The sequence below is a fragment of the Culex quinquefasciatus genome, chromosome 2 (assembly GCF_015732765.1).
Source record: "Culex quinquefasciatus strain JHB chromosome 2, VPISU_Cqui_1.0_pri_paternal, whole genome shotgun sequence".
Classification (NCBI taxonomy): domain Eukaryota; kingdom Metazoa; phylum Arthropoda; class Insecta; order Diptera; family Culicidae; genus Culex; species Culex quinquefasciatus.
In genome coordinates this window covers 34035447-34050307 of record NC_051862.1, presented here as the reverse complement: position 1 = coordinate 34050307, position 14861 = coordinate 34035447, and the positions used below count along the sequence as shown (strand labels likewise).

The 14861-nt window shown below is 38.0% G+C and overlaps 1 protein-coding gene across 1 annotated transcript; it reads left to right on the top strand.

The window, feature by feature from the left end:
- The first annotated feature begins 865 nt into the window (after positions 1-865).
- LOC6045037 (actin cytoskeleton-regulatory complex protein PAN1) lies at positions 866-13970 on the top strand. The gene is made up of 4 exons (XM_038256663.1): positions 866-1171; positions 8489-8603; positions 8668-8878; positions 9606-13970. The coding sequence occupies exons 1-4, from the start codon at positions 1151-1153 to the stop codon at positions 13825-13827; spliced, it is 4569 nt and encodes a 1522-aa protein (XP_038112591.1). The 5' UTR covers positions 866-1150; the 3' UTR covers positions 13828-13970.
- The last annotated feature ends 891 nt before the right edge of the window (positions 13971-14861 follow it).

Genomic DNA, 14861 nt, shown 5'->3' with positions numbered 1-14861 from the left:
CGAAACCTAACATTGACAAAGTAATTTGTTGAGAAAGAGATAATTTTCCTCATCCTGTTTTGCAGGAAAAAAATAAATAAAATAAAATAAAAGAACTCAACAAAAATCAACCAACAGTCTGGCTGCAACAGGTTTTTTGCTCTTTTTGTTCACTTTCCAGGCCAACCCCGTCAAGCATCGGTGTCAGTGTCAAGGTTGTTGCATCGTTTATGTTTAAAACTGGGTTGAAACTGGTTTTGCTTCTTCCTGCCGGTTTATGTTGTTGATTTGTTTTTGTTTTCGGATGCACTTTTTGGAAGGTTTAGCTGCATTTTTTTGTAAGTTTTTTGTTTACTCAAGATGTTTCTGATGAGACTCAAATGTTTTTATTAGATCAATCTGTAAAGATTTCATCCAACCTGTTTTAAGATTTTATTTATTTACATTTCCAAAACCATCAAGAAATTAGCAGCTCTCCCGAAAGACCATAAATTTTAATTTAATTTCCACTAATCTCTTCACGCATTCGTTCAAGTCTCCAATTTCCAGTATGGGACCACACCACTTTCCTTCCCAAGGTGGTCATTATCGATGACTCTTTCTTCTGTCTCATCCACCAAAATAAACCCATCGGAACCCCTTGCCAGGCAGCACACCTGAGTCTCAAAAAACTGGTCCAAAAACAGGTTGAATGAACGAGCTCGCGATCCCTCCCCGCTGGTGTAGACACTCATTTCCAGAACTTTAGCAAACTTAGAACCTCCAGGCTGCTTAATCGGAGAGGTTCTTCCCCAAAATCGCAACCATTTTCCCGGGAATTTCGTCTTTCGCTTGTTTCGAGACGGGACGTTCTGGATGCAAACTTTTTTTCTTTTTTTTTCATAAATTAGTCGTTTAGGCCGAGACTTGGCAGTCTTTTTTGTGGAGATTCTTTTTGACCTTATCGGGAGAACTTTCTTATATTAGTTGGAACGCGTTCTGGGACCAAGTTCAGTGCTTTGGAACGCATCATCCAGTGTGGAGCAGTTTTCGTGGCTGCTTGTGGCGAGAGTTGGGAAACCATCTGGAAATGGTTTTTTGGTTGATCCGGTGGAAATAGTTTTGTGTGTGTTTGTGGACTTGGTGTTTGCTTATCGCAACATATTTGAGTGGACTTGAAAGTGCTCTCGAAATGGAAGGAAGAACTTTGATGGTGAGTTGCAAGTGCACTCGAGGGGCTGCAATTGGGAAAAGTTTAGTTCAGATGGTAGATTGAAATGAGCTTCCCACCCTTGTCGGGAACGTCTGGAAGCTGCACGCGATCGAATGTTTCCACAATTTGTACTTACTGAGCAGGATGTTTAAGTGCAATTTTCCAGTAAACTTTTCCCTTTCCCCAATAAGTGTGGTTAATGGGTTTCAGTTGTGCAGCACGTAGTGTGAGGTTTCCTCTGAACGAGCAAATGGAAATGTGTTTCGGAGAGAATTGATTGGAAAATGTTCAACAGCTTGACTGTGGCAATAAGCAAGATAAGACTCGTTGAATCGTTGCTCTATTTGCTTTTTATCAATCAGTAAGTACGACTGAAAAACTAATTTCAAAATCCATATTTGACTGATTTCCAACTGGTCGTATTGACATGATTGCTTGTATATGCATTTAGGGGATATTTATTCCCGAGATTTTTATTTTGTTCACCACCGTGACAATACAGTGCTATCCAAATTATGTTCAATTTGTGTTTTTTTCTTACTTGAAATAAATTTCCCATTTTGGCGTGGAATCGAATCAACCGCATAACGAAATATTGCGCCTGAATGTATGTTTGCGCGTGTACATCGTTGCGGATTCCCGGAAACCTTCGAATGCTCACTAATTTAGCCAGAAAGTTGATGTTTACCGTGCATTTGGACGTTTGTTTGAATTGAAACGGTGGGATGTCCCGTATAGTTTGTTTATTTTTCGGACACATTTGAATAGGTATCGATGAACTTGGATGAAAAACAAACATTCAATTCAGTATTTTTTTCTAGCCCTCCATAGGTAGAATACACATCAAATGTATCAAATCAGTTGTAAATACACATAGGGGAAATATATCCTTTCTAGTCAAACACTTTTCTTCTCCATATGGAGAGATTGATGCTCGATTAAAAATATGATTTAGGCCATGAACTTACCAGAAACAGCAACGTCTCATGTAAGCAGAGCAGTTCTTTTCGGAATTGGTCTTTTTTCTTTAATTTTAATTTTTGCCTTCGGTATGCGCAAAGAAGCCATTTTGCATCATTAGTTCGTTCATATAATTTTCCATACAAATTTGGCAGCTGTCCATGCAAAAATGATATGTAAAAATTAAAAAAATCTGTATCTTTTGAAGGAATTTTATTATCAACACCAATTTGGCAAAGTTGTAGGTATGATTATAGACTACACTGAAAAAAATGATACACGGTTAGAGGGTGACGAGCGGGAATTCCCGGGAAAAATTTCCCGGGAAATTTACCATTTTTGGACCTCTCGATTCCCGGAAAATTCGGTCGAGACTCCCGGGAAATTTAAACTTATAAATATCGAAGCAAAATTACATAAACTAATAAAAAAAACATTTGAAAAATTCAAAGTTCAAGTTCGAATAAACCAATGTTTCTCTGATCTTGTTATTCAGAAAGTGTAAATTTTAACTTGTCAAAAAATCCAATAACTATCATTTAGAGAAGCCAAAAAAAGGTGGACCTCAAAATTTATCTTAAAAATTATTTAGCAGTTACACCCCAGATATGAAATTAAATGTTTCATGGTCAAATATATTTTTTCTAATTATTTGTAAAGGGGAAAAGCTTTTTCAAGTTAAGTTCAATTTCCATATCTTCTCTTTAGCATAGCAATCCAATCTAGTTTTTTTTGTGAACATTTGGGTTTTCCTGATAACTGTAAATATTTCTTCAATGAATATTTAATGTTGAACTTGCAAATTACAAAAAAAATAATTTGTTGTTTTGAGTCGTCGTATTGCAAAATTCCCGATAATGGGAAATTAGATATTTTTTACAAAAAATCTAATAACAAGTATGTGAACCTTTTGAAAAATCACTCAGTGCGAATTAAGATTCGTAAATATTTTAAACTGGGTAATTCTCTACCAACTTGCGTGAAACTATTTCCTAAGGGGTAACTTTTGTCCCTGATCACAAATCCGAGGTCCGTTTTTTGATATCTCGTGACGAAGGGGCGGTACGACCCCTTCTATTTTTGAACATGCGAAAAAAGAGGGGATTTTCAATAATTTGCAGCCAGAAACGGTGATGAGATAGAAATTTGGTGTCAAAGGGACTTTTATGTAAAATTAGACGCCCGATTTGATGGTGTACTAAGAATTCCGAAAAAACGTATTTTTCATCGAAAAAAACACTCAAAAAGTTTTAAAAATTCTCCCATTTTCCGTTACTCGACTGTAAAAATTTTTGGAACATGTCATTTTAGGGGAAATTTAATGTTCTTTCGAATCTGCATTGACCCAGAAGGGTATTTTTTTCATTTAGAACAAAATTATTCATTTTAGAATTTCGTGTCTTTTCTTACTTTGCAGGGATATTTTTTAGAGTGTAACAATGTTGTACAAAGTTGTAGAGCAGACAATTACAAAAATTTTGATATATAGACGTAAGGGGTTTTCTTATAAACATCACGAGTTATCGCGATTTTACGAAAAAAAGTTTTGAAAAAGTTACTTTTTGCGTTTCTCTTTGTTTCGTCATCCGTGTCTGTCGCGGGTGACCATGAACGGCCATGATCGATTACGACCAACTTTTTCAAAACTTTTTTTCGTAAAATCGCAATAACTCGTGATGTTGATAAGTAAAACCCTTATGTTTATATATCAAAATTTTTGTAATAGTCTGCTCTACAACTTTGTAGAACATTGTTACACTCTAAAAAATTACCCTGCAAAGTTAGAAAAAACACGAAATTTTAAAATGAAAAATTTTGTTCTAAATGAAAAAAATACCCTTCTGGGTCAATGTAGATTCGATAAGTACATTAAATTTCCCATAAAATGACATGTTCAAAAAATTTTTACAGTCGAGTAACCGAAAATGGGAGAAATTTTAAATTTTTTTAGTGTTGAGCAATTCTCTACGAAATCGGTCTTTTTTCTTCAATTTTAATTTTTGTATTTTTTAATCCGACTGAAACTTTTTTGGTGCCTTCGGTATGCCCAAAGAAGCCATTTTGCATCATTAGTTTGTCCATATAATTTTCCATACAAATTTGGCAGCTGTCCATACAAAAATGATGTATGAAAATTCAAAAATCTGTATCTTTTGAAGGAATTTTTTGATCGATTTGGTGTCTTCGGCAAAGTTGTAGGTATGGATACGGAATACACTAGAAAAAAATAATACACGGTAAAAAAAATTTGGTGATTTTTTTATTTAACTTTTTGTCACTAAAACTTGATTTACAAAAAAACACTATTTTTAATTTTTTTTATTTTTTGATATGTTTTAGAGGACATAAAATGCCAACTTTTCAGAAATTTCCAGGTTGTGCAAAAAATCATTGACCGAGTTATGAATTTTTTAATCAATACTGATTTTTTCAAAAAATCGAAATTTTGGTCGTAAAATTTTTCAACTTCATTTTTCGATGTAAAATTAAATTTGCAATCAAAAAGTACTTTAGTGAAATTTTGATAAAGTGCACCGTTTTCAAGTTATAGCCATATTTAAGTGACTTTTTTGAAAATAGTCGCAGTTTTTCATTTTTTAAAATTAGTGCACATGTTTGCCTAGTATTGAAAAAAATATTTTTGAAAAGCTGAGAAAATTCTCTATATTTTGCTTATTCGGACTTTGTTGATACGACCTTTAGTTGCTGAGATATTGCAATGCAAAGGTTTAAAAACAGGAAAATTGATGTTTTCTAAGTTTCACCCAAACAACCCACCATTTTCTATCGTCAATATCTCAGCAACTAATGGTCCGATTTTCAATGTTAATATATGAAACAATTGTGAAATTTTCCGATCTTTTCGAAAAATATTTTCAAAATTTTCAAATCAAGACTAACATTTTAAAAGGGCGTAATATTGAATGTTTGGCCTTTTTGAAATGTTAGTCTTGATTTGAAAATTTTGAAAATATTTTTCGAAAAGATCGGAAAATTTCACAAATGTTTCATATATTAACATTGAAAATCGGACCATTAGTTGCTAAGATATTGACGATAGAAAATGGTGGGTTGTTTGGGTGAGACTTAGAAATCATCAATTTTCCTGTTTTTAAACCTTTGCATTGCAATATCTCAGCAACTAAAGGTCGTATCAACAAAGTCCGAATAAGCAAAATATAGAGAATTTTCTCAGCTTTTCAAAATATTTTTTCAATACTAGGCAAACATGTGCACTAATTTTAAAAATGAAAACTGCGACTATTTTCAAAAAGTCACTTAAATATGGCTATAACTTGAAAACGGTGCACTTTATCAAAATTTCACTAAAGTACTTTTTGATTGCAAATTTAATTTTACATCGAAAATGAAGTTGAAAATTTTACGACAAAATTTCGATTTTTGAAAAATCAGTATTGATTAAAATTCATAACTCGGTCAATGATTTTTGCACAACCTGAAATTTCTGAAAAGTTGGCATTTTATGTCCTCTAAAACATATCAAAAATAAAAAAATTAAAAATAGTGTTTTTTGTAAATCAAGTTTTAGTGACAAAAGTTAAATAAAAAATCACCAAATTTTTTTACCGTGTATTATTTTTTCTAGTGTAGTCCGTATCCATACCTACAACTTTGCCGAAGACACCAAATCGATCAAAATATTCCTTTAAAAGATACAGATTGAATATTCTTGCATCATTTTTGTATGGACAGCTGCCAAATTTGTATGGAAAATTATATGGACAAACTAATGATGCAAAATGGCTTCTTTGGGCATACCGAAGGCACCAAAAAAGTTTCAGTCGGATTAAAAAATACAAAAAAAATCGAATGACCGAAATCCTAGAGAACTGCTCTGTTTTTTTCGATGAAAAATACGTTTTTTTCGGAATTCTGAGTACGCCATCAAATCGGGCGTCTAATTTTATATAAAAGTCCCTTTGACACCAAATTTCTATCTCATCACCGTTTCAGGCTGCAAATTTTTAAAAATCACCTCTTTTTTCGCATGTTCAAAAATGGAAGGGGTCGTACCGCCCCTCCGTCACGAGATATCAAAAACGGACCTTGGATTCGTGATCAGAGACAAAAGTAACCCCGTAGGACATAGTTTCACACAAATCGAAGAGGGGTCGGGGCAACTGCTGTGTGAGTTGGTGGAGACTTACCCAACTACAATTTTGAGTCTTAAAAAAACTCAAGATACGATTTTGTTTTTGCAGATTCTGAAAAAAAATCAAAAGTTTTATATAGTTCCTCAAAACAATGAGGCTGCTTAAATTAACGTTTCATAGAATTAGTATTAATTAACAGTAACTGAATTCATTTAAAGGAAACAAATTTATTACTTTTCATTTTAAATTTTTGACACTGTTGGCGTTGTAAAAAAACTCCCGGGTCCCGGGAATTCCCGGGAAATTGCCAAGAGAATCGTCACCCTCTATACACGGTAAATTTTTTTGGTGATTTTAAATTTCACTTTTGTCACTAAAACTTGATTTTCAACAAAACACTATTTTTTCTGATATGTTTAAAAGGACATCAAATGCCAACTTTTCAGATAATTCCAGAATGGGCAAAAAATCTTGACCGAATTATAATTTTTTGAATCAATACAATGTTTTTCAAAAAATCGAAATGTTGATCGCAAAAAAAAAAATTAAATTGACCTTTTTGATGTAAAATCGAATTTGCAATCAAAAAGTACTCTAATGAAATTTTGATAAAGCGCACTGTTTTCAAATTATAGCAATTTTTTGGTTACTTTTTTCAAAATAGTCGCAGTAATTATTATTTTTTAAATTAGTGCCCATGTTTTCCCACTTTTGAAAAAAAAATTGAAAATCAGAGAAAATTATCTATATTTTGCTTTTTTGAACTTTGTTGATACGATCCTTAATTGCTGAGATATTGCCATGCAAAGGTTTTAAACAGGAAAAATGATGTTTTCTAAGTCTCACCCAAACAACCCACCATTTTCTAATGTCGATATCTCAGCAACTAATGGTCCGATTTACAATGTTAAAATACGCTCGTGAAATTTTCCGAACTTTCGAAAACAATATTTGAAAATTTGTTTAAATCAAGACTAACATTTCAAAAGGGCAAGCATTCAATATAACGAATGAAAAATTAAAATTGCAAAAAAGACCGATTTCGTAGAGAATTGCTCAGCGCTTAACATGTGAAATTGCTTCCAACTACTGGCAACATGTTCTTTTGCACATTAGCTAGTCACTCGCTTGAAAAATAAACCCGCAAAATGTTAATAATTAGCAAGCGCCATAAAAAAAACAAACGCGCCGATTCTTTTGACATTTATACCCATTCAAATCGAAGGCTGAAGAAAACCGAGCGAGAGGCGAAGGCAAATCAGGAACAAAGGGCGGCCACCAACACCACCAGCAACGCCTGTTCGATTGGACTAGTGATGCCAGGAAATGTTCTCTATGAATGCTACTTTTCGTGAGTGTTCGTCAAAAATTTCGTCACAAATGGCAGCACTAAGCAGACCCAGAAGAGCGCTGGAAGAAAAAATAACTAAGCTGAAAATTGAAAGATGGGCGTGGCCCAGTGCATTCTCGTCAGATTAGAATGCAATTGGAAGTTTTTTTTTTAAATGATTGTAAGAGGAAAAGAATAACTTTATCTAAAAGTGAAAATTAACAGAAATGTTCACAAAAAGTTGCTCTACTCGTTGGTATACTTGGTTTTAGTTAATTTCAAGGAAAACCCCAGATTAACCGGAATCATTCAACCAAGACCGCTTATTCAGCTTAAAATGGGTATATTTCCCCTAGCCAACATTGAATGTCAATATTCAATTTGGAACAGTTTTTTTTGGCAACGATCGTAACACGAGATATTGACAGTGGGTTTGACCTTTGCCACTCAAATGTTGCCTTGCGGAACATTGCACCCTGACAAGCGAGTTGATGAAATTGTCAACTCTAGTCGTGCATGAGTCAAGTTGATATCAATGCAGAGCAGAACGTGTGCTGATGGAGCAGACCACAATTCAAATTTAGTTATGCAAATCCATCTTCTGTTCCATTCGTCATGGCGAGATTTCTGTCACTTTTTTTTTCAAACGGAACTGCCATGGAGAATCTCCCTCCCCGAATGATTAAGTGGCTAGGAATGTTATCGTGCACCGTAAATCAACGGCTCGGGAGAATTTTATTCCGTTTTTTGGTTGTTGCTGCTTGAATAAAATTTTAAAGCAAATTTCCTCGTGCGGTGGGAGGAATTCGTTATCGTGTGTTTGGCGAACGTGCCGTTTTCGGCGCGCAAACGTCACCTTTAAAATGTGTCAATTTTGTATTAATATTCCATCGTTTAAATCATCCCAAACAGCTGTGCAGCTTCCTTGTTGTGCTGGTAGCCGTGGCACGATGTGGCGCAAGTCGGTCCGACGTCCGGCAGCAGCTGCGCTCCGAGGTGGTGTACAGCGAGCGGAACCACAAGGAGGGTGAGTCATCTGATCTTTGATTCTAGCCTAATGATGATTGTTGATTTAATCTGCCTTCCAACAGGACGCTACAAGTACGGTTACGCGGTCAAGAAGGGCGAATCGCAGTTCCACCACCAGCGATCGCTGGACGGTGCGATGTACGGATGCTACGGCTACGTGGATCCCCAGGGTAAGCTGTTCATAACGCACTACCTGGCGGACATGGCCGGCTACCGGCTGGTGAATATGGCTAACCCGGACCGGAAGCTGGCGGAAAGGATCCGGAACTTGGGGTGGGTGGTGTGACTAATAACGTCATGATTCGAAATCCGGACACTTAGTAGCATATCAATTTTGTTATAGCTGGCAAAAAATCATGTAATAAGTGGGAAATGTAGAAATATCATCAGAATGTAGTATAAACAATCAGTTTCAAGAAAATGCATGCAAAATATGTCTTTTCTAACAATTTTTCATTAGAATTTTAAAATTAAAATTACTTGTTGTGCTTCGAATCCCGGACTCTGATAAAAGCTGATTCGAAATCCGGACACTTTTGCTTCGAATTCCGGACACTCGATTTTACTTATGAATCGCACAAATTTGGACTGAAATATTAGTGAATGGCATTTTGCAGGTCTTAAATAAGCTGTTAACATCAAAACAATCGATGGTTTATATGCTAGAATTCAAGGAAATCAAAACCATAAATTTCTTCTTTCCCTTTCCGATGCTTCAAACGCCTATGAAATATTTCAAGTGAAATGTTTCGCATTTTTGGTAAATTTATAATTTTATTGTATTTAATTGTTTTGGCATTTACTACAGCGTTCAAACAAACTTTTAATGAATGTTGAAATTGGAATTCATCAAATAACACAGTTTAGACAGTAATTATGCGAACTTATATCCAAATAATTGATAAAACAAGATGAAGTGTCCGGGTTTCGAAGCGTCCGGGAATTCGAATCATGACGTTAACTTGAGAAGTAGATCTAATTGATACAATTTTTATTATAGTACCGTGGATAGCCCAATTGATTTGCAACATTTGTTCCCGGCAGAGTGTCAGGAGGACGGGGACATGAAAACGCTGAAGGAAACGGCTGATGCAATGAAGGCGTCGCTGGCGGAATCTGGCGATCAGATCGCGTCTTACCGTTCACGATCGACATCGCACTCGGTATCTTCTGGAAGTCATCGATCAAGCTCGCAAACGGGATCTTCAGAGAGAGAACATTCAAAAACCACAGGATCATCAGACTTGTTGAAGAGTACTTCAAACATTGAAGTAGATCAGAAATCCAACCAGAATCAATCTGGATTCAAGGAAACCTTTGGAGATAACAGAAACGTCCAGACATCTCAGTCGGGAACAATTTTTCAACAACAGTCTAGCCTCCAACAGGGTTCTGACGGTGAATCCAGCGTAGATTTGATCAAATTAAATGTCTACAGGGGATCCAACCTAGCCAAGACTTCCGTGGGAGCGATGACTGCATCAGAACCAAAGTTTGTCATGAAGTCCAATACAAAGGAATCGTTGGTCAGCTTTGCAGCTTCGGACTCGAGCAGGTCTTCGACATTTATAAAGACTGGTGATGAACAAAAAGTTATCGAAACTAGCTCGATAATCAAGTCAACAGACACCAAACCTGCATCGCAAGACTCAGTTCAAACATCACAATTTGGTAGTACTGGAGGTAAAGCGACGATTAAGTTGTCAGGTGTTGCTGGAGTAATTGCAAAACAGACTGAACGAACTGACGAACCAATAAAAACTTCTGAAGAATCTCAATTCAATAAGATCACCCAAACGACTGCTTCTGCTAGTGTTCTTAATACTTATAAGGATGAAGCAATTGAAACTGACACAAATGAAGGACAAGTGAAGACAATTACAATTGGCGAGTCCTCGAACTCAGCAGCTACGAAAGCTGAAGGATCTACAAAACCTTCACAAAAATTCAGTGCAATCAATAAAAGCTCAGAAATGCAAATCTCTGCAAACCTTTACGGTAAACGCACTGCTGATGTGGTTGAAGGAGTAGAATCAAAAGTATCGGAAGGAAATAAGGTTGCTGTGAAACAGCAAACCTATGGATCATCAGCCACTTATCAAGAATCAGGAACTCGAAATGCAGATATTAATTTAGCAGGAACTAAGAAAACATCCCTAAATATCGCCGGTAGTACAATCGGACCGTCCGATACAGAGAAAATCGCTGAAAATTATCAGGTGAAGTCCTCTGATGAATCAAACTCCAAGAAAATCGTCGATAAACTGCAATCTACTGGTACTTCGTCAAGATCGAGTAACAACCTCAACGAAAACACAGGAAAGATTTCAAACGAGCAGATCTTAGAAGACCAGCAAGCTAACTTTGAAACGCTGAATGAATCTGATAAGACATCGGAGAAACATAAAAGCACTGGAAATTCAGCAACATTAAGCAAAACATCATTAGAAGCAAGCAGAGAGGAACAACCAACTGATAAATTGTTAAAGAAAGATGTCAAGTTGTCGCTTGTTGAGATAGAACAAGAAGACTCTGTAGGAGTGAAGATTCTCGACAGAGATTTCTTGAGCGTTCGAGAACGTACTGAAAGTGAAGACAGTGTTCAGAAGGTGTCGGTTGATCACAGTCGAACTGATTTCCCTCTTAAAGCAGAGCAGATATCTCCTGGAAAGGAGATAGTTGGAACAGCTGGTTCCTCGCAAGCTTCAGAGTGGTCCACAACTGATTCTAAAGCTGATTCTAAAGTAAGCTCGTTAACTATTGCAAAGACATCGGAACAGAAAGGTTCACAAGGCAAGTTGAATCTTGCTACAATGGAATCAACTGTCTCAAAGGAAGATATCCATCCAAAAGAAGTTTCACTAGCTTCTGGTTCGGTTAAGCAGACACTGTCTACGAAGGAAGTCGCTAAAAGCGTTAGTTCTGGTATAGCGGAAACTATTAATACGAAAGGTTGGAGAACGTCTGAATCTCAATTTGAAACCAACGCTTCAAGAAGCAATTTAGATGTGACTTCCAGTTCTCAAAGTGCTTCTGGAACAAATGTGGCTTTCTTGGAAAAAGCTGCAGTAACTTCAGGTTCGAACGTAGCCTCTCAAGCTTCTGGTCCGAAGACGTCTGAATCTCTATCTGGGATCAACGATTCAGGAAGCAAATTGGATGTGAGCACGATTTTAACTGGTTCAAGAACTAGTGTAGAGAAATCTGAACAGAAAGCATCTGTCGCTAATGTGGTTCAAGGAACAATGAAATCTGCTGAAGTATCAGATTCAAAAATAGCCTCTCAAACAAATACAAATGTTCAGTCAGTCAAACTTGGGGCAACAATCTCTGATGTGAGTAACTATGAAGAGATCAATCTTAGATTTGATGACGATAATGATTCCGACGTGGAGTCCGGCATCAAGCAGTCCTCTACCTCCAGTACATCTTCAAGTAAGACCACAAATCAGGATGCCTTCTCAGGCCGTAGCAGCTCAGCTGTGTATCGGGGAACCGTCAAATATGCGAACTATGCTACCGGAAGCAATCAAGCTACGGATCAGAGCAAAACAACAACTGCAACTAAAAGCGCTGAAGTTCAGCGGAAGATTCCGCGTGGAAAGGCTCGAGTTCAGCAGCAGACTCAAAAGAGTTTGGAGCAAAACGATGCGAAGAATCTTGCTGATGGAACCGCAGCTAATAGTCGGATCGGAGCTGTTACTATCGCAGAGTACATAAAGGATTCTCCGTCTAATGATGCTTCCAAGATGCAACAAGCTGAATCGGTACAGCAGAGCACTGATATGAGTACAAAACAAGAGGAAAGCTCGGTTAAGTCTAGCCAGAAGTTTAAGAATGACAGTACCAATAAGCAAATTGTAAAGGTATCATCAGATCAAGCCAATGCAGAAGACCGTGTCATACAGAAGGAATCATCTAATGTAAGTGAGTCGAAACAAGGTTCGGAGCAGTTCGGAAACGTTCAAACTAGTCAGAAGTCTATGAGTAACCAAGAATACAACACCAACAAGCAGACAATTAACGTATCTGCCGATCAAAGCAAGGTACAAGACCAAATTGTTTCTAAGGAATCAATCAGTGCAACAGAGTTGCAAAATTCTAAGAAGTCTGAGACAGTTCAAAATCAACGCACCTCCGAAACTAGCTCTGGAAGGTCATTCAACCAAGCTAAAACAGAACAATTCGTACAGCACGGTAAAGAATCGTCGAAAGATTCTACTCCCATCATACGATTCGCGATCCCTGGAATAATCCAACAAGGGCCACCAATCCAAGGACGTCGTAGCTTCGTCGGAATTCCAAACTTGAACGGCATCTTCCCCACAAACTCCCAGTCCCGAGTGGGCACCGTACCCGTAAGTGAGGATGACTACCCACGATCGGAAGTCATGAGGCTACCGGCAACACCCCGACCCTCGACTCCAGCATCACCAGATGCCGTCACCGTTTCGTACCAACTACCGAGTGGAACCGATCGCACCCCGGTCACTCCAAGACCCACGACCGTCTATCGACCGACAACGCCCGGATTCCCGGCAACAACCGTAAAGTCACTCATTTACAGGACTACCGTTGGTCCGAGTGGGGACATTTACGATGAGATCGAAGAAGAACCCGAGCTGGCAAGTCGTCCAACGTTGATGTCACCGCAGATTCCAGAGCAAAAGCCGCCCATCACTACTTCCGGTGGTGTCACGGTGATTCCATCTATCAGCCATGGTGTCCTAGTTGAAAACACTGCACTGCCTCACTGTTCCGATGTTACGCTGCAGATTCCGGCCGACGCAAAGCAGATCTTCGTTCGGACCAACTCCCCGGCGTTCCGAGTGTTTGGAGATGGTGACCCGAACGAGCAAATCCGGCTGGTTGAACCCGGAGTGTACGAGGTGAATCTTGGCGCCACCAGTGGAATCCAGTTCAACCAGTATCGAGCTGACGAAGGCGACTGGAAGAGATCAAACAAGCTTCAGCTGGACATGGATCGCAGCTTCGACTATGGTGAGCTGGTGCAGAAGCCGCTGTACAGTCGCTCCCACTCGACAACAACTGGCAACGGTGACAACCAGGCGCGGCTGAACAATCCTTATCTCCCGCTGGTACCGGCTCCCGTGGAAGCTCGTAACGCGGGAGGATCATCGGCGCAACAGGTTCTGACACCCGAGCAGCGTTCGCTGCTTAGCTTGGTGCCATCCTGGAAGAAGGTTCTTCTTTATTACTAATTGACCCCGTAGATGAACTCCGTTGGCAACTGACGATCCGATATTCGCGCAGAAGACAATGCTCTGGCTCCAACCTGGAGGCACTAAAATTAAGTTTATTTGATAAGTATGCTAATGAAGTCGTCGTTGCAGCTCTCCGAAAACAGTTGTTTTGTATTTGATCAGCAAAGAAACTCCACGGCTTCGAAAACAATCCCTGAGCGGGCCGCGTTCAAGTTCAAGAAGATTTGGAGAGGAAGAACGGAAAACAAAGCCCAGAATTGCGACAGATTTCGGCGCGCATCATCGATCGTAAAATCGTGATTTAGAGTGATCTTTTGCCCTCTCCGGGTGACATTTTCGGAGCGAAGTGGCCGGCGACGAGGGTGGTCTCTTTTGAAGCGGTTGATCGGATTTTGATGGTGGTGCTTTGAGATATCAGAACAGAACATTGAAATGAGTCCATTTGGGCTAAAACGACTAAAACGACTAAAACGACAAAAATGACAAAAACGACTAAAACGACAAAAACGACTAAAACAACAATAACGACTAAAACGACTAAAACGACTAAAACGACAAAAACGACTAAAACGACTAAAAAGACTAAAACGACTAAAACGACTAAAACGACTAAAACGACTAAAACGACTAAAACGACTAAAACGACTAAAACGACTAAAACGACTAAAACGACTAAAACGACTAAAACGACTAAAACGACAAAAACGACAGAAACGACTAAAGCGACAAAAAAGACAAAAAGACAAATATCAATATTCATATGTTGTCTGTTTGTCTGTGTCGATTCAAAAAGGACACAAAACGACAAAAACGACAAAAACGACTAAAACGGCTAAAACGACTAAAATGACTAAAACGACTTAAACGACTAAAACGACTAAAACGACTAAAACGACTTAAACGACTAAAACGACTAAAACGACTAAAACGACTAAAACGACAAAAACGACAAAAACGACAAAAACGACAAAAACGACAAAAACGACAAAAACGACAAAAACGACAAAAACGTCTAAAACGACAAAAACGAC